This window comes from Pelobates fuscus, chromosome 4 (assembly GCF_036172605.1).
Source record: "Pelobates fuscus isolate aPelFus1 chromosome 4, aPelFus1.pri, whole genome shotgun sequence".
In the NCBI taxonomy this organism is placed as follows: Eukaryota; Metazoa; Chordata; class Amphibia; order Anura; family Pelobatidae; genus Pelobates; species Pelobates fuscus.
Window position 1 is genome coordinate 224,328,823 of NC_086320.1, and position 20,759 is coordinate 224,349,581.

A 20,759-nucleotide genomic window follows, 5' to 3' on the forward strand; every position below is an offset into this window, starting at 1 on the left:
GTTTTACTTGCCTTTGTTCCCTCACCATGCCAATATCCGTCCTGCCGCCGCACCTCCTTGGCCGAGATCATCAATATTGAGTTTAACTCTGAACAGAAGGATGTTGTCAGAGAGTTCAGAAACTATAACCACTTAAGTAAGATGAAGCAGTACAGTGCTATAGTGTCCCTTTAAATTGAATGTTTTAACGGAACACTATAATGTCAGCAATACAAACATGTATTCCTAAGTGTTCAACTCCCTATTTAGATATAAAAAAATATAAAAAAAAAATTATATATAAATAAAAACCCCAGCATTTGACTCACCATTTTTCCAATACCAAGACTCACTCCATGCACCAGCCTGCTTTGCCTACCATGTCATTTTCCTGGAGGCTGTCTCTTCCAATTCAATGCATGGTTTGTAGAAGCGCCACGCTCTTCCAACCATATGCTTAAATGCTTCTCATAGGTAACAATCAAATCCAATGCTTCCCTATAATAAGCATTAGACATCTGACATCCCCATACAATGCGTAAGAAAGTTGAATGTCACATCACAGCATGGCCTCCTCTAGTCCGTGTTATATGCTGTACATCAAATACTTATCAAATATCCCCCTCCTAGAATTATAAAGCGCTGGAGAATGTGTTAGCAAAATGTAAATGCTAATAATAGCAAGAAAGTATGACCTGTTACCGCAGTGTAAGCACCCTCTGGTGGTGCCCGAAGTCAGCAACCAGAGGGGTGTTTAACTCCAGCCACCTAAAGTACTTTAGCTTGCTGAAGTGCTTTACATGTGAAGTCTGTGTACTCATTTTTTCCCACTTATGAAAAAGTGCTGATTTCAATAAAAATTGGCACTTTTATAAATGAATCTTGTTATACTCACCTGGCTGTCAATCTAAAGACTGGTTTAGTTACTTCGTCAATGACAATGTCACTTGCTCAGTGGAGCTAAACCCAAGAGGCAGCAGTTGCTCATAGCACCTGCTTTGCAAACACTTCTCATTGAGCTGCAGTGGGAAGACTAAAATTGGACAGCCACATAAAATCTGGGTGGGGTTCGAAGGGAAGCGTTTGCAAAAGCGTCAGAGAAACGTTCTGCAACTTTCGCAAGCTGTTTTAGATATACCCCCAATTTAAAAAAAGCATAATTAACTAAATGAATGTTTTCTCTTGGGTACATTCACTAAACAGTGATTTTTTTATTTATCTTTGATTTTGATAGTGGAGTGTCCATTTAACTCTGCAATAAAAACATTGCATATTCTACAAAAACAGCAAAGTTTTACATTCCAGGTTTAAAATGACACGGGCACGGCCCACAGACCACTTCATTGAGATTAAGTGGTCTGGGTGTCTTTAGTGTCCTGCAAAACACAAATATCACAAGATTACTGCTGAGATTTAAGAGATCTAGATTATGTTTTTAATATAAAAAAAAAAAACTAGAAATAATCAAACTATTAAAAGTCAAAAAGTTAATATGCTTGTGTGCACTGGTATTGTTAAATGTCAACCATGGATAGTTAAAATTGTGATGTCTATTGTAGATAAAGTACAATAAAACCTATACACGAATAAATGACACAAGTCCAACAACGCTACGCAAAACATAGTATTGAGCTGGAATGAAGACAGAGGACCAAAAGATACATAGCTCAAACTTGGGGATTCAGTCACTTTAGTGCTCTAAACTTAAATTAAATGGTTATTTTTAAGCACCATAACAACTTTGCAACATAGGAAAGTTTACAGTGCACCAGCTCATCTCCGAGTATGGCTTAGAACTACAGTTCTTTGTAAAATATTCTACAGCTATATAAAAGTCTCCAAAAAGTTCAGTCAGGCAGTCAGAATTCTGAGAAACTCCTGCTGGACAGGAGTGTATGGGATAAGATCAGATCTAATTGACAGAATGAGATTCACCCGATTAGTAGAGCCTCTTCCTGGTCCAGGGAATGTAGTAGCTTTAGGAACTTTATTATTTATTTTAGGATTTTTTTCTTTTCTTCCATAATCTATATGTTATCTATATAGTGCATTAAAAATGAGGAGCGGGGTGCTTTTTGACAATTGCACAGTTAATTAAATTGTGTTTACATTTTTTTTATTACTCTATAACTCTTCTGTTTAAATATTGGATTTCCATGTACATTTGTATTAGTTGACAAATCAATATCACCATTTTATCTATACATGGTTATCATATGTCATGTTTACATTTTGTCTTGGTGAGAGCTAGTTTTATTTCTTTATATTTTTCAACACTTGTCATTTTTCATGTATCAACATTTTGCAATACTGTGCATGCTCTATTTTCCTAGATTAAAAAGCAACACAGCCATTGCTGCTAGTCTAAAGTTTTATGGGCAAGTATCTTTCAATAAGTTATTTTTTTTAAAACATATTTCCTACATTAAGAAAATGGGTGTCACTGCCAGCCATGAATGTTCCTTTAACTATTAAAATGCCAACTGAATACATATGAAAGATTATTTATTTAATAGACATGTATGTGTAGAGGTTTGTTTTTTAATGCGCAAATTGTATTTGAAATCACTTGGCTATTTTTGAATTATTAGGATGAGCAAATGCATTGTTCCTCTCTTCAATGCACTTCCTCAGCCCAACGTTTAAGTGGGAAGCTTTTGAGAAATCTTTTTTTTTTTTTCTGTCATATAGTGGCAGTGCATACAGTGGGGTGCATACTCCTTATCGGGATAAGCAGACTGCAAAATAAAATAAATACATTTAAATAATCATTCCTCCTTATCCTGACAATATAAGCCAAATACCTCTACAGTACTTTTCGGTCCAGTCACTGGGATGGACAAGCATGCTGCATTTGGATTTGTCATTCTGGTCAGGCACACAAGTTGCTGCCAGGGGTATCCAGTCTGAGCGCTCACTTGGTAGTGAACTGACAGAGACTGCTCCAGTGAAGTGCACATTTTTATGCAGAGTGCGATTCCCGGCATTCTCTGGAAGCATTCCTGAGTGGCTCGCCTATTGCAAAGCAGACTTGGGCATGCTTCCCACTGCTGTGCACAGGCCAAAGAGGCCTTGGGTTTCACCAAAGTTCCAAATGCACTATTGCTCTTTTTTTTGTCACTTTATAAGATTTGTATACACTTCCTGACTGAAAAGGTGCTGGTCACATTGGGTCCACCGTGTTACCAGCCCACCCACGCGATATTGAGGTCTTTGAGGTGAGATTGATGCAATATCTACTTTAACCCCGTAAGCACCAAACTTCTGGAATAAAAGGGAATCATGACATGTCACGTGTCCTTAAGGGGTTAAAGATTCCAATTTTATTTATTAAAAGAAAGGTTTAGTTTTTTTTTTGTAATCGGATTTTCTTTTTATGTCAGTGCTACTTCTCCAGAAAAATTGCAAAAGGAGAAAATTCCAAACCAAATGCACCAAAAAATGCCAGATATAAGTCCAAGCATCTTTCCTGCAGTGCGTATCCTACACCACTTCCACACTTGTGTAAAAAGAAAGTTTGCAATCAGTGTTCTTCTGAAATTTTGGAAAAATCCAAACCAAAGGAAACTGCAATCATTTTTTCATTGGTTCCAGTATAATTTGGCAAGATCTTTGAATCGTTAGAAGAACATTCAAGGTCCAATATTTCTATGGAGGTTCAGGAGCGTACCAGTATTAAGAGTAAAAGAGAAAGGGCTTCTTCTCACTCAGAATGGTCTTCAGGGAAATGTTCGGATTCGTGAAAGAAGTGTCTCCTATTTTACAGGAGGATGTATCATCTATACACAAGGGGAAAGGTCTTCCTATAAAGCCTAAGCTTTTGGAATTGGTGTGGTGGGAGTGTAAATATAAAGAGAAAAGCACCTTTAAGTCTCAGCCCTTTTCTCGTTTTAGGATTTAGCCTCCAATGTTCTGAACAGAAGATTTTTCAAATCTATTCTTCGTACACGGTCTCCTTGCAAATCTCTTTTTCTATCTGGGATTTGTCTTTGGTACTTCATGCATTTTGTGATTCTCATCTTAACCCTTGGAGGAAGTTTCGCTTAAGCGTCTCTCTCTCTCTCTCTCTCTCAAGACTGTTTCTGGTGGCCATTACAATTACAAAATTGGAGAAATTCAGGCTCTATCTTCTTCAGAAGAATTCACCATTTTCCATCAGGACAAAAGTTATCCGTCACCTGAAACCATCCTTCTTGCCTAAGGTTTTATCCAAATGATCGATTAATTATCTGCCGTCTTTTTGCAGTTCCTCCTCATCTGGTCAAGAAAAGAAATAGATAGCACATTATGAATTTACCTTGTCCGTTCTGCTGAATTCAGATAATTGGAACACCTCTTCAGTAACTTTCAAGGAAAACGGCTTGGAAAGAAAACTTTGAAACCTACCATTGCTAGATGGCTTACCGATTCCATCAAATTGGCATACGAAGTTCATGGTCTTATGTTGCCTTTTCTGGTTAAAGTTCTTACACAAGGGCGATGGGCACTTCCTGGGCTGAAAGGTCCAATGCTTCACCAGAAGACATATGCAAGGCAGCGACTTGGTCTTCTTTCAACATATTTATCAAGCAGTATAGGCTAGACATCTTCTCTTCCTCAGAAGCTGCTTTTGGGCATAAAATGCAACAGGCTATTTCATAATGAACCACCATTTTTGTTGCCTTTGGGAACTTGCTATATTCCCCCGGTATGTACTGCCACTATATGACATAAAAACAGAAATTTTACTTTACCTTGAATTTTTTTTTCTTAATATAGTGGCAGTACAGGTTCTCTCCAGTTATTTGATAATAAATTAATATTTTTGCATTTGAATTGGGCTCAGTGTTTTCTTTCTAATTACTGTAGAGGTATTGGAGTACCCGATTTATATAGGGTAAGGAGGAAGGATTATTTAAACTTATTTTATTTTGTAGTCTGCTTGTCACCATAAAATTTACGTGTGCCAGTAAAATGTACTGTAATTTGAAATATGAAAGAGCATTTAATAAACCTAAAAAGGAAAAAAAAAGGGAAATACATATAGCCAAGGGCATAAAGGAATTGTTTCACTAAAGGACAACTGTTGTTCATTAGTTCATTTAAAAAAAAAAAAAAAAAACATTTAATGAAACTTATTTTTATATTTAATTTAGGTGTATTGATTTTTTTAAAAGAATGTAGTTTTGGTTATATGGCTGAGCAACCATCTTGGAAAGATTTGACTTTTTAACCAGAAGAAGAAAAAAAAAAAAAATGAAGAAAAAAAAGGTACTTGCGCTCTATTCAAAATCCCCATGCACATTTAAATAACAGGAAGTTTTTTTTTTTTAGTATCACTCCAATTACTATTTAAGGAGTTATACTAAACGCCTCCAGTTATTTAAATGTGTACTATAGTCATTGCTGCTGCCCAGGAGTAGTAGGAGTTTGAGTGCAGGGCTTAATTGTGTATGTTCAGATTCCACTGTTTATCTGACCAACTACTGCTGGCAAGTTCAGAAGAGCGGCAGTTGGTCTAACAACAGACAATAATATGTTCCAACATGGCTGCACTGCCAGAGAAAGTTTGTAGATTATTTTTTTTTTTAACCTATTTAAAAAAAAAAAAAAAGCTACATATACATAATTTAAATATATTAAAAAATAAAAATAAAGATTCATAAATGTTTAAATGAAACATGAGTAGTAAAAATGTGATTAAAGTCGTCCTTAATATTTGAAATATATGCAAAAGTGCATAGTCTCATTTAAAGTGGAGTGCCTAATTTAGAACACTTTCCTCACCCAATGATCTTCAACCATACATTGGGACATTGATTGAACAGAAAATTAAGAATATCTGGCAATGGGTTTTGTTTTTTTGTTTTTTTTTTGAGTGGGACCAGAATATTTAAGGTTAGCTTAGCTAATGAGTAGTAACATACCAATGAAACATCTGACTGTCATTTTGAAGTCCAGAAGATCCTTTACCTCAATTTGGCACATTACTAGAAAAAAAAGTGTCAGGGTGGTTTTTCACCTTCTTTTGGATTAACAGCAAAAATCTGGATATGTGAAAAACTGAACTGAAGTAATTTTCTGCCTATATTACTGCGTAACTGTATGACTATGTAAATTGTAAGTCAAAAATACTAAACTGTAAAAAAAGAATATCTCAAGCCTGTCTCTTTTGGTTTAAATCTGGATTTTATAGTGAAGTCAATTACAGCAGTACATGTAATAATAATAATCAGTCTATCAGAATGGATTGAATATTCACCAGCTCAACTGCAGATATAAAGTTATATAATGGGAATAGGTATTTCAATATTATCCAGATTTTCACTGACTTCCTCATGTTATTCAAGTGTTCTGCCCAAAGTGAAAAAGAAATAAAAAGACTTGATATATGCAAGTGAAATATTAACAAGAAATAAATTAGTGTTACCAAAACCATCCTAATAACGTCCACTTCTTACACATGCTAAATATATTACTTCCAGCGAGCTGTAGTGGTATTAATGCCAGAAATGCTCTTGCAACCCCCTTCCCCTACATGTTGGTAGCCAAAACCACTGCAGGACATAGCGATATTAAATGGACACTATAGTCCCCAGAGCAACTACAGTTTAATGTAGTGGGTCTGGAGACTATAGACTGTCTCTGCAGATTCAGCAATATAAATGGTGCCTGTCCCTGCAGGCTTTTTAATGTAAAACCTGCCTTTTTAGACAAAAGGCAGGGTTTACATTACTACTTAGTTACACCTCTAGTAACAAATCACTCAGCTAACTCCTACAGGTGCTGTACCTGCACAATAGCCTCCTAATCAAATATTTTCTCAGCCATGGAGGTGGAGCAAGGTAGGGCAAGCTGCAGCGAGAGTGGTGTGGCGCTGGAACACAAGGTGAGTAAAGTCATCTTTTTATAGTAAAGAGAGGAGGCTAGGGACCTAAATATTTATTTTACCACTATAGTGTTCAGGAATACAGGTTTGTGTTCCTGTCACTATAGTGTTCCTTTAATTAAGCGAATTGGCCTAGAACAGTAATGGGAAAAAACAAAACCAAAAAAAAAAAAAAAAGACTACACAACCCAATATTATATTTACACACACACATATACATACAAAGACTTAGAAATTCCTTGCACTCCAGGCTCCAATTATTTTTTCCAGGTGCTGAAAGCCCAGGGCTCAATATCCAAATAGTGCATATAGGGATAGGCTAGCACTCACTCATGATCCTGAGGAAAGTCCCGGACGGGGACTGAAACATCGATCTACATGTTTTAATTTACCAATAAAGTAAGGAACTTTTAACTTCCAAAGTCCTAGCCTATCCCTATTTGGAATATATATATATATATATATATATATATATATATATATATATATATATATATATATATATATATATATATATATATATATATATATATATAAATAAAAGCCCTAAGGTTTGGCAATATATATATATTGCCAAACCTTAGGGCTTTTATCCAAGTAAAACACAAACTTTGGCTGCACTCACTGAATTAGAAGAAATTCCTTTATTCAAAAGTTGTGATCCATAGATCGACGTTTCAGTCCTCTCTGGGACATTCCTCAGGATCACGATTCTCAGAGTATCCTGAGGAAAGTCCCAGAGAGGACTGAAACATCGATCTATAGATCACAACTTTTGAATAAAGGAATTTTTTCTATCCAACACCATGAGTGCAGCCAAAGTTTGTGTTTTACACACACACTGATTATATATATATATATCTCAATCAACAGCAAATAATTTTTAGTGCTTGTAAAGTAAGAAGTCGGTCTTATTGAAGAATTTGATAATGTAATACTAGTAAGACTAGTTTGTACCTTTGGCCTCATACTATAATGAATACTGTTCTGGAATCAATAACACAACCAACTTCAAGCCATATATCACTTACATTGGAGGTCTATGTAAACATTATTTCATATGAGTGAAATAAAAGTTAGCTTACACTACACTTGTACCATAAACTGGGTAATATTAAAAAAAAAAAAACACCTAACATTTGCTGGAACCACTCCACGCCATTCTGAGCATGGTGATCCTTGGCTTTCTAAACAGGTGGCTGGTTTAAAAATCATCACACAATTCCCATTTGGATTAATAAATGGATAGTGTTTATCCACATTATACCCAACTGATGTACCAAACAAATGCATAAAACCGACATGGGACTGATATACATAAAAATAATAATAATAATTATAATAAAAAGTGGATTTGATGTCAGTAAAATAAGTGTTACGAAAACAACTCCAAAAAGGTTACAGTCCATGGGTAGAAACACGATAGTGTAAAGCTTATGTTGACATAAGCAGCACTGTCATTGTAGTATAAAGTAGGCTGGTTGTATTTTTTTTTTTTTTTTTGTTTTTAAACTACTACTAAAACCAAAAGACTTTACAACCAATACCAGCTCTTGTAATGTCCTAACATTTTGTTTTTTTCTTTTTTTGTATTTTATTCTTGTTTGTAACTATTTTTTCCTACACAGAAATCGTCGCCAGTGTCTGGGCCTACTGATTGTTCAACTCCTTCCTTGGCTTATCTACATTGAGAGTGCTTTGCCAACTTGTCCTAAACATCCTTTTCTTTCTCACCACCATCAAATTAAACTTCAAGGTGAATTAGGAAAGGGCCTGTTGAACGAAGCTACTGGCCACTCCTTGGTGATTGTTTGCAGTTTCCTTTCCCAATACATTTTCTTTTTATTCAGGATTTCCATCTTTATTCGGTGCTCCTCCTCTGCCATCTCACACTCTCTTTCTATCTGCTGCACCTTGGCCACGTGGACCTCATTCATTTGTATTAATTGGAGCTGGAGGATGGACATCTGCTGGTGGTGCTCTTCCTCGTGCATTTTTCTGATCATGTTATCATGAGTATTTTTGCTCCTGTAGGTCCTGTTACCAGTTATCCTAGTAGATGAACAGGAAGGCGCTGGATGAGGTGTTATTTCACAATCATGCATGTTGACTAAAGCCTTTTCTTCCACATACAGGTCTCGGTCTGGAACAACAAAGGAATCTAGGACAGAAGCATAAATATTATATAAGGAAAAGGGGACATACCGTTGAGAAATGATTCAAATATTAATATAGTGAACCAGTCATACTGATCAATGAACGATAAGATTTGGCTCATGATGTGCTTGATACATTGCTATTAAATGTATAAATAATTTTATTTTGCCTCAGTTCCCTTTCCACTAAATGGGATAAAAATGGTTAATATCCCATATCCAACAATGGATTATGGGTGCACAATAACCATCTAAGGTACTTGTATCTATATGTAAACATCCTACATATGATTAAGTAGACAGTTCTACTATCTTCACCTATTTCACAGACATTTAAAAAGATGATATTGTTTGTTCTTCAAAGTGCACCAATAGCATTTTTTCCATTTCAGGTGCATTAAAACCAGATGCTGTTTATATCCACCTTTACCACTCCAGCAGCTGTGGATTGTGCCTCCCAAGATGCTCAGCCAGTTTCTAGACTGGATGAGCATTACTGAAATCTCGATCCGGAACAATAGGGAAAACAAAAATTAAAGCTCCAATATGAAAACAGAGTGTTTGCTGTATAAAATATCCTGAACATGACTTTGCTTACATAAAATACTGTAAATGACAGCCAGATCTGTTCACAGTATAGATATTTTAACATTTTTCACACTAGAATTATGCTCTAGCATCTCAAGGCATTTGATTTACAGATATTCTAGTTTCAATTTTATGCTTTAGAGATAAGGTTGTGTATCTCATAGGAGAACCTTCATTTTGAATTTTAAAATCAGATCTAAAACAATTCAGCAACATATATGTAAATGCGTATATACCTGGATAGAACTTAAGATATTTGAAATTGCATGCACTGTCTGTCAGCAGATGGGGAGGAAGCATTTTGTTTTGGCACTCACTCTCGAAACCATCCTGAGGAGGCTGCTGTAAGACACAGTAGGAAGTGAAAAGGGAAATTTTCTTCCCTCGGCCCGCTGAAAAACACAACATGCAATTTCAAATGTTTTTTTTTTTTCTTTTCTTTGTTCTTTTAAACATACAAAAGATTTACATGCTCATGTATATCTTTTCAACAAAACGACAAACGGAAAAAACTAAAATCATTATTTTATAGGGATTTAAAAAAAAAAAAAAAAAAAGGAGTTGTCTTCACAAACATGCTGAATATATGTAAAAAAAATAAATAAAAATAAACCAACAAATCCAAATGTGGCGTAATCAGTAACTTTCCATTTGTTTCCATTGATATTGCTCCCAGAAAAAAAAAATGGCTTGTACATAACACTGCTACCACAAAGGTCAGGTAAAGACATTGCATAAAGGCAGTACATAGAAATGATAAATTAGCATCCCCACTGGATCCCACTGTACCCACCGCAGTCAAACAATGTAGGATTTAAAGGACCGGTCAATGCTTTATAGTGTCCCTTTAGGCTAAAGTGGTTTTGGTCAACAGATTCACTACAGCTTACTGTAGATGTTCTGGTGGTTATAGACCAGGGGTGCCCAAAAGGTAGATCTCCAGATGTTTTAAAACTACAGCTTCTACAACATCTGGGGATCTACCTTTTGGGCACCCATGCTATAGGTCTCTGCAGACTCAGCAATATAAATTTTACCTTTTCATAGAAAATGCAGTGCTTACATTGCTACCTAGTCACACCTCTAGTGGTAGTCATTTGGACAGCCACTAGAGGGACTTCCTGAGTTAGGTCCTGCAATCTTTGCATGCATGCAGATGATACATTCTCCCCATAGAGATGGATTGAGTCAAAGCATCTCCATGAGGAGATGCTTATTGGCGCAGTGCAGCGTTTTGCTGCACAGGCACGGTAGCCTCCCAATGCTTTCCTATGGAAAAATATTGGATAGGCTGAGATCGATCATCTAAGCAATTGAGATGAAGCCATTGAATACTTAAATAGGTAGTCCAGCACTATAGCATTAAATTTACATGCCTGTATTCTTAATGCTATGGTGTTCCTTTTATGAAGTAGTTTTGGTGTATGGATCATGACTCTTCAACCTCCCTACACACTTCCTGAAAGGAAGTCTTCAGCTTGGAACCTGATCGAATTTTGAGTGTCAGCAAGCAAACAGTATTTACTTTATAAGTCCTGCTCTGTTAATTGTCTGCTAATGCAAATCCACATTCTATTTGAGATTTGGTTAAACAAAAAATAAAAAATACAATAGGAAGGAATCATACTTTCACATGAAGAAACAAATATATCTCCAGAGAAGTATGTCTTGGGACATATTCCAGTACAAACGGAGCACTCACAGCTTGCAAGTAATATTGCCTAGTGCTCATGCCAGGTCTCCAAGTACCAGCATTCTTGGACTTTGAAAAATAAACACCTGCTATTCTGTCAAAAATTGAAGTCAACTTTTTTTAGTTTATTATTTTTGTTTTAGATAAAAGTTAACTGCAAGTTTTGGCATAATAAAATGTATTCCTTTTGGAAAGTGCAATAGTGCTAGTCCTTTTAACACCTTAATGACCAAGGCTCTTGACATGTAACCCTTGTATGTATGTGACCCATACAATTAGAAATCATTTTCAAAGGAGAAATAGGGCTTTCTTTCAAAACCCTATATGTTGACATAACGTAATGCAAATTATGAATAAATATATTTTTAAATTAAAATACAAAAAAAAACCTAAATTTTTCTCAGTTTTACAGTTAATAATTTCTACACAATCGCAAATAAAAAATATAACTCAAAATAGATTAACTAATTAGTCTTGATTATTAAAATGCCCAATGTGTCTAATAAAATAAACATTGCAAGGGGTGAATTATAGTTTTAAAGGCAAATCTTTGCAATATTTGGCAATCCCGCTACATAAAATATATCTTTGTAGAAAGTACATCCCCCAGGCCATTTAATCAAGAGCATTTTAACATTTTTAATTTTTGTTTTTCACACGTGTTTTATTTTAGGTTAATCCACAAAGCATGTGTGTCCCACTGTTGTAAACATCCAATATTTGTGTTCTGTTACGGAAGCACAATAGGATAGAATCCTTATTGCATCTTATGGTAGGAAACAGTCAGCCGATATGCCATCCAGGTTGGATGACATTGACATTGACAATGCTTGGCAACAGGAAAATCCTGGTTTATATAAAACAGTTCTTAAACTGTTCAATATTAAAGCAAGGGACAGTGCCAAGGGACTCTACACAGTCTAAGTACTATAGCGAACTGCAGTGGTTAGGTTGTGTATTATGTCTCCCTAATGTATAAAATAAAAAAGGATACATGTAAGTTTAGTGAAATAATGAACTAATGTCTGTATACCATTTTCTTGCAAGTGTGTCTGAAATGTACCTTTTTTTAAACCACTTGGAGATGAGCCATCAACACACATGGAATCTGAGAGAGGACCTTTTCTTATTTGTTCAGTCTGGATCTTCCCCTGCTCATCAATAAGAAGCTCCAGGTCTCCTTTATGGAAAGCTGCACATAAATATAGGGATACACAGTAAATTAGACAGAATTAGGGTAATATCCATCACATACATATAATTATGGCTGTAGAAACCTGCCTCAAGAGGCCCATCTCAGGAACGGCAGATCATTTTGTCTAAGCAGATACTGTTTATAGTATGTTCATAGATAGATAGTAATATAAGGTGAAAAAAGTCTATCTAGTTCAACCTTGAAATCCATTCTTTAATGCTGTGGATCCAAAAGAAAACTTATTGTAGCCATTTTCAAATGTGAAAGTGAGAAAACAGGTACAGTAGGCCTGGAAGAAGGGGGGAAGACACATCTGGTTTTCCCTTGTAGTAACAGCAAAGACAATCTGACCTGGAGCTTGGAATTCCTAGCTATCTGGGAAACCGATAACTAATGAATGTGAGAATATCCTTGGTAACATCTTCTATTCTAATACTTTATTTACTTTCACCCACTACCCTGCAAAATGTATTGGTAAAAGGGTGTTTACTCAATTTCCCCGCTTCTTGCATGCATGACAAAAATATATATTACACAAATACATTTTTGCATCCAAATACGCAACATTAACATTGCAGGAAAAAACTAAATTGTGACCACAAAAATATAAACTGTAAAAAGAGATACATAGATAAAGCATAAGGACAGAATAGGAAAAATAAATAAAAATGGTGCATGTTAAATAATATTCCATATACACAAAACCTCTATAGGGCAATAAATAAGCATGTTTTTCTGTTTTGTATATGTGGTATTAAACGTACATTTTAAACACATAAAGCTTGTTGAAGTGCTTTATGTGTATGGAGTGTGTCAGTTTTTTTTTCCCCCACAGTTCAGAATAGAAATCGGTACTTTTAAATTGGGGGCAGAAGCAAACAAGTGACATCAGAGTGTGAGCCAGGGAGATGTTTTTCCGCTGCTGTTAGTGCCACAGAGCTATCAGAAGCAGCAGGTTCACTTTACTACAGCTCATTGAGAAGCATATGAAAGCTGAGAGCCCAAATGAGTTAAGAATGAGAAGCTTCTGATTGGTGCCAATGGTAGGGCTTGCAAACCGTTTTTCCATATTTCTTTGTGAGTATATCTACTAAATAGTTAAACACATTTTTAATAGTGAGCTCTTTAAAGGAAAACTATAGTATCAAGAATACAAACATGCATTCCTGACACTATAGTTCTAATATCACTATTTAGGACACCTGCCCACTGCCAGGAAATGAAAAGGTGTAAAACTCACCTTTATTCCTGTGTTGTGCAGATCCGGTCGCGGCTTGCCCTCCGCCACCTCCTTGGCTCAAATTATCAAAATTGACGATCTCAGCCAACGCTGCACTGAGACAATTGGCATCTCCCCATAGAGATGCATTGAATCAATGCATCTCTATTATGAACGTTCAGCATCTCAATGCAGAGCGTAGAAACACTGAACGTCTGTTTGAGCAGCTCCACCCTGGAAGCACATCTAGAGGCGGTCTAAACTAAAAGGCAGTGTTTACATTACAAAGCCCGCAGGGACATACTATATACACCAGAATAACTACTTTAAGCTATAGTGGTTCTGGTAGCTTAAGTGACCATTTAATATTCATAGGTCTGCATGGGCGGCCTAACATTGTTACAATCTAGCCATATATAACACATTTTTCATATGAAGTGGTATGAAACAAGCAAAGGGATTGTATCCACTGATGTTGATTGTCTGATATAGGTAGATGGAGGGATTTGTCAGTTTCAGACACATACTACATACCTTAAAGTAGCTCTGTAATTTTGTAGCTTTAGTTCTTAAATCATTTTCTGCTCCTCTATGTTTTTATTTCTTGTAATTCACTTTATTTTAGTTATACATAAGAATACGTAGTGGCTACTGTTTCTTAGGGGAAGCATAATCTGGCTATTGGCAGCTGAAGCAAGGTTCCATTTCAGTTGTTAAAAGGACTGGCCCAAATACAAAATAAATAAAAACCACTGTTTAGTAGATATACCAGAAATTAAAACTCGCATGCATTTAATTATGCATTATTGCAGTTGTGGTATATATAAAAACAGCTTGCAAAACCTGAAGTTCTCTTGTGTGTTGCCTTTGCAAGCTCTCCCACTCTAACCCAGTCCAGCCTTTCTGTGGCAGTCCAATCACAGACTTCCCAATGCAGCTCAATGAGAAGTCTTTCAAAAAGACAGGTGCTCTGGGCAACTGCTGCGTCTTGAGTCCAGTGCAACTAAGCTAACCGAACTAGGAAGTGACAGGAGCTGTTGTCTGTCTGGAAGCTAAGGGTGTGTAACCAGGTTAATTTATAAAAGTGTAAATTTCTATTGAAATCTGCACTATTTGCAAAAGAAAAAAAAAGGAGGGCACACCCTTCACACATAAAGCTTTTTAGCAAGCTAAAGTGCATTAGGGATCTGGAGTGTCCTTATAAGCCTATTTTTCGACAATCAATCAGTCAAAAGAATCCCACAGAAGGACAAACTGTAGACATTATGAACAGAGGAGTACAAAATAAAGGCACCAAAGTATGGAGAACCAGCTATAGAAAGAGAAGATACATATAAATAAAGACAAGTGGCAATGTTGGGAGCAAAATTATTAAGATATAGAGAGCAAGAGGAAAGGAAACAAAAAAAAAAAAAAACAACAACAGTGCCACTTTAAGAACAACCTCATCTTTGCTCTCAGAAGAGACCCAATTATTTAGTGTATTGACTATAAACTGTGTCAAAAACCTTCTACAGGACTACAGAGCACTGTTGACTAGCATTTCACAACGGTGTCAAGTTCACTGATAATCACTCTTGTTACAGTTATTTGAAAACAGGCAATATTTAAAGGGATACTATAGTGCCAGGAATTCAAAGCTGTATTCCTGTCACTACAGCTCCCTCTGCCTCCCCTACGCACCTGCCCCGGGTGCATAAAAGGGTTAAAAACCATTTACCGTATTTTTCGCTCCATAAGACGCACCTAGTTTTTAGAGGAAGAAACCCAGAAAAAAAATATTCTGAACAAACTGTCCCATAGTGTTTCTTACTATGGGACAGTTTGTACAGAATATTTTTTTTCTCCCCTGTCCCATAGTGTCCCCCCCTCCCATAGTCTTCTCCTCTCTCCCATAGTCTTCACCCACCCCCTCCCCATAGTCTTCACCCACCCCCTCCCCATAGACTTCATCTCCCCCCCTCCCCATAGTCTTCATCCACCCCCTCCCCATAGACTTCATCTCCCCCCCTCCCCATAGACTTCATCTCCCCCCCTCCCCATAGACTTCATCTCCCCCCCTCCCCATAGACTTCATCTCCCCCCCTCCCCATAGACTTCATCTCCCCCCCTCCCCATAGACTTCATCTCCCCCCCTCCCCATAGACTTCATCTCCCCCCCCTCCCCATAGACTTCATCTCCCCCCCCTCCCCATAGACTTCATCTCCCCCCCCTCCCCATAGACTTCATCTCCCCCCCCTCCCCATAGACTTCATCTCCCCCCCCTCCCCATAGACTTCATCTCCCCCCCTCCCCATAGACTTCATCTCCCCCCCCTCCCCATAGACTTCATCTCCCCCCCCTCCCCATAGACTTCATCTCCCCCCCTCCCCATAGACTTCATCTCCCCCCCCTCCCCATAGACTTCATCTCCCCCCCCTCCCCATAGACTTCATCTCCCCCCCCTCCCCATAGACTTCATCTCCCCCCCTCCCCATAGACTTCATCTCCCCCCCTCCCCATAGACTTCATCTCCCCCCCCTCCCCATAGACTTCATCCCCCTCCCCATAGACTTCATCCCCCTCCCCATAGACTTCATCCCCCTCCCCATAGACTTCATCCCCCTCCCCATAGACTTCATCCCCCTCCCCATAGACTTCATCCCCCTCCCCATATTCTTCTCTCCCATACTGTCCCCCTCCCCTTGTCCCATAATTACTTACCTGTCTTGCAGCGTTGGCCGGCAGCACAGGGCGCACCGCGGTAGTGGAACTTGAATTTCATGTTCCGGTTTCCGGCGGGACTGAAAGGAAGTGCGCACTCAGCTTGTGCACACTTCCTTTCAGTCCCGCCGGAAACCGTAACATGAAATTCAAGTTCCACTACCGCGGTGCGCCCTGTGCTGCCGGCCAACGCTGCAAGACAGGTAAGTAAAGCTTCATATTCGCTCCATAAGACGCACAGACATTTCCCCTCACTTTTGAGGGGAAAAAAGTGCGTCTTATGGAGCGAAAAATACGGTATTTACTTACCTATCCCTTGGCCCTGGGTCGTGGCTCCGCCTCCATTGACGTCCCTTGACGAGCGGGAGCGAATGCTCATGTAGACTTAGTGCTCAATGTAAACATTGCAGTTTCTCTGGAACTGCAATGCTTAACATTGCAGCACTAAGTGCAATAGGGACAAAAAGCTGAAGTGGTCTGGGTGCCTATAGTGTCCCTTTAAACAGCCATGACTGCGCAACAATTCATGAACAAATGTTGCCTTAAGACATGTGGCATAAAACTTTTGAAAACCACAGACTAAAAGTATTTACAGACTGCACCTCATAGTTTTGCAAGGGTTTTTGAAATTACCTTTTTTTAAACTGTTTGGAGAAGAGCCCTCAGCACACATGGAATCTGAGAGAGGAACTTTCCTTACTGGTTCAGTCTGGATCTTTCCCTCTTCATCGATAAGAAGTTCCAGATCTCCTTTATGGAAAGCTGTTGAGAAAGATTACAATAAATAACAAAACGTGCCATAAACCCCCCATAACCAACACAGCCAAATAAATAAGCAAACACAGCCAGTGCATGTCATTATGAAAAAAGAAGAGGGAGGGGGTGTCTTACAGAATAACAGTCATGGCCAAAACCACATTTGCTCTTTTTAAAAAGCATCAAATTGCATTTATACATTGTGCTAGCAGTTTTGGTAGCAAATATTTAGATTGGGAGAAATATATTAAAAAAAAAATAGGTCTCTCTCCCAGCTGTCAGTTTTCCTGACGTATACTCCTTGCTTGAGAATGGATTATTAATAAAGAGTAGAAGAGACTTCCCACAAGCAGTACTTCTGCTCACCAAGCATAGCAACCACAGCACATGTACTATGGTTGCTATGGAAACTACCAAGCCGACATTGCTAGTGCTGTAGTTAGGGAGTATAGAAACAGAGTAACTGACGTCACTTTGTTCAGAAACTGGGCCACTGGCAATGAAGCCAGTGTCAGTGTCATGGAGGTGGTCTGCCCTACTTTGCAAAGTGTTCACAAGCAGGGAAAATTACTGCAAAACTGGGAGGAGGGAGGGCAGCCTGAAGGTGGTGTTACAGAAATATAACACCCACCTCTGTAAGGACAGTGCTTGGGAGGGATGTGTGAGTTAAGTCACGACAGATTGCATTTAAAGTGGAAGTCCTACTTTAAAGGACACCAAACTGATTTTATTTAAAAAAAAAAAAAAAATAGAATTCATTAATTAGTAAATCTTTAACACATGCATGCATTCTTCATTGGGGGTAGATCTTAAAAGGATACTATAAGGGCAAGAAATACAAACCCTTTATTTACTTACCTTACCCCAGTGCCGATGATCCTGGGCGCTGGGTCGCGGCTCTGCCTCCTCTGACATCCCAGAATGAACAAATACCGTGTGCACATTAGACTTCCCCATAGGAAAGCATTAAATCAATGCTTTTTTTATAGGGGAAAATTTGAAGCTGGATGTCCTCATACAGAGAGCGAAGACATCCATCAGTTACCGGACCAAATATCCATTAGGATCCAGGAAGCGCCTCACAGACAGCCACTGGAGGCAGACTTAGTGCTGCAATGTAAACATTGCAGTTTCTCTGGAACTGCAATGTTTAACACTGCAGCACTAAGTGCAATAGGGAAACTGTTCCCAGACCACTTCAATAAGCTGAAGTGGTCTTGGTGCCTATAATGTCCCTTTAAAAGAGCTTGCAAAATCTGCAGTTCTTATGAACTGCAGCCTTTGCAAGCCTTCCCTCTTTTCCCTGGAAAAGACTAACAGTCTCTTCTTGAGGAAAAAGACAATCTGAGTCTTTTCATTGAGAAGCCTCTGAATTGGTGGGCACGGATGCGTGAACATCAGCTTGTGCACGCGTGCGTCTGATATGAGGTCTGTAAAGAAGCTAATCTGAGATCTGACGATCCGAAGATGATAGTCTGAAATCTGTGTGGGAGGAGGCAGACGCGCTCAAGTAGTAGTCCGAAAACCTTCATAGTTTATTTCTAAAAGTGGAAATTTCTCATTGAAAAACTGCAATTTCATAATCTCGGGGCAAAATAGCAAAAATAGGATATTCTTCATTCATAAAGCATTTCAGCAAGTGCTTTATGGATGTGGAGTGGTCCTTTAAGCCATATAAGTAAATGATCTATAATCATAATATCAAAACACATGATTTCCAGGTTATTGAATAAAAATAAAATAAAAAAAGAAACAGTAAAAAGGAAAGAATTCCTTCTCTGTTTACTATGAATAAGAGAAATACACCATTGGCAGCAATCCCTCCCCCTATTGCTCTAAATAGAACGTTTCCCTTGACACATACATGGTAACCTGTAAAAACAGAGGTTATTTGGAATGGAATGGAATGGAAAGCTCTCAAACTAACAGGGGAGAACCTGTTTAATTTAGCCTTATAGACTGACCCCTAAGACTATCACAGAATTTATCGTTTTTGCTGAAATTAAGCTATTGCTGGTGACAACTCTAGATGACATACTGTAACTTACCTTTCTCTAATGATCTAGGAGGTGAGCCCTCACCACACAATGAATTTGTTTCGGACACTTTTCTAAATGGTTTTGTCTGGATCTTGCCTTGCTCATCAATAAGTAGTTCCAGATCCAAAAGATTAACTCTCTTGCAGTCAATATCTAGTAGGCAAACAGAGGGCAGTATTATTGACATATCAACAGGTACTTTATCACAATTCAATACAAGTCAGTAATCTTATTTTATAATGATATCTGAATAAAATAATATACTGACTCCCAGTATAAGAAAATAAAAATACATTTAGCACACAATTCATAGGTCACACAACAATCAAACTGTTAAAAAAAAATTACTAAGATTTAATTCCTTGTCAATATTGCTTAAACGCTTTAATTTTGTACTTCAGAAAACTGTACAGCAAATGTAAAGTACTCCTATTTACTAAAAGTTGAATTTCCTCCATATATATATATATATATATATATATATATATATATATATATATATATATATATATATATATATATATATATATATATATATATATATATTTATATATATATATAAAAGCTCTGCAAAGTTTTCCCAAATTAACAGATGGTTTCATGTGTCAAATCAGATTGGATCCCAGACACCATGTTTTTAGGTGGCACACAGTTATTCAAAAGGAACTGTAGTCTTAGGTTCCACTCTTACCTACTAATTCTTATTTCCAATTGGGACCTCATAATTGGCTTTTCAAAGGCAGACCTTCAACAACCTATTGTCCCTTAACAAACTTACCAGGTTCAAACATTATGCACTTTGTGACAATGCATATATCAACAACCTCAGATACGTGGATGATACTACTCTGATGGCTGAAAGTGAGGAAGAACTAAATGACCGGTTGATGAGGGTAAAAGAAGAGAGTGCAAAAGCTGGCTTGCTGCTTAACGTTAAAAAGACTAAGATCATGGCAAACAGTCTTAGTTCCTGGCAAATAGATGGGGAAGAGGTGGAGGCAGTGACAGATTTTATTTTCCTGAGATCCAAGCTCTCTTCAGATGGTGACTTTAGTCATGAAATTAAAAGACGTTTGCTTCTGGGGAGGAAAGCTATGGAATGATACCTGGTAAAAACTAAAAAAGATATTACACTATCAACAAAGGTCCGCATAGTCAGAACTATGGTATTTCCAGTAGTAACATATGGATGTGAGAGCTGGACTATAAAGAAGGCTGAGCTTTGTAGAATTGATGCCTTTGAACTGTGGTCTTGACGAAAACTGCTTAGAATCCCTTGGATTGCAAGAAGATCCAATAAATCCGTACTACAGGAAATCAAGATAAACTGTTCACTGGAAGCTATAATCATGAGGCTGAAGCTCAAATATTTTGGCCATATAATGAGAAGGCGGGATTCTCTAGAGAAGACTGATTCTGGGAAAGATTGCAGTCACACGAAGAAGGGGACAACAGAGACAGAGATGGATAGATGAGGTCACGGAAGCCACGAACATGAAGTTGTTGGAGCTCAGAGGCTCAGTGACTGACAGATGTACCTGGCGTGCTATGGTCCATATGGA

General features: G+C 37.7%; 1 protein-coding gene across 3 annotated transcripts in view; it reads right to left on the reverse strand.

Moving 5' to 3' along the window:
* Positions 1-8,075: 8,075 nt before the first annotated feature.
* The window catches only part of MSANTD3 (Myb/SANT DNA binding domain containing 3), a 44,816-nt gene continuing 32,132 nt past the window's right edge, over positions 8,076-20,759 (reverse strand). The window contains exons 3-7 of one of the 3 annotated variants that reach the window (XM_063450594.1): positions 19,207-19,350; positions 17,036-17,164; positions 12,348-12,476; positions 9,909-9,983; positions 8,076-9,008 (exon numbers count right to left, since the gene is read on the reverse strand). In XM_063450594.1, coding sequence (XP_063306664.1) covers positions 8,599-9,008; positions 9,909-9,983; positions 12,348-12,476; positions 17,036-17,164; positions 19,207-19,350 — 887 coding nt within the window. In that variant the 3' untranslated portion in view covers positions 8,076-8,598. Of the gene's footprint in view, positions 9,009-9,827; positions 9,984-12,347; positions 12,477-17,035; positions 17,165-19,206; positions 19,351-20,759 lie in introns of all 3 variants that reach the window. The other 2 variants (XM_063450593.1, XM_063450595.1) reach the window with 2 other exon arrangements.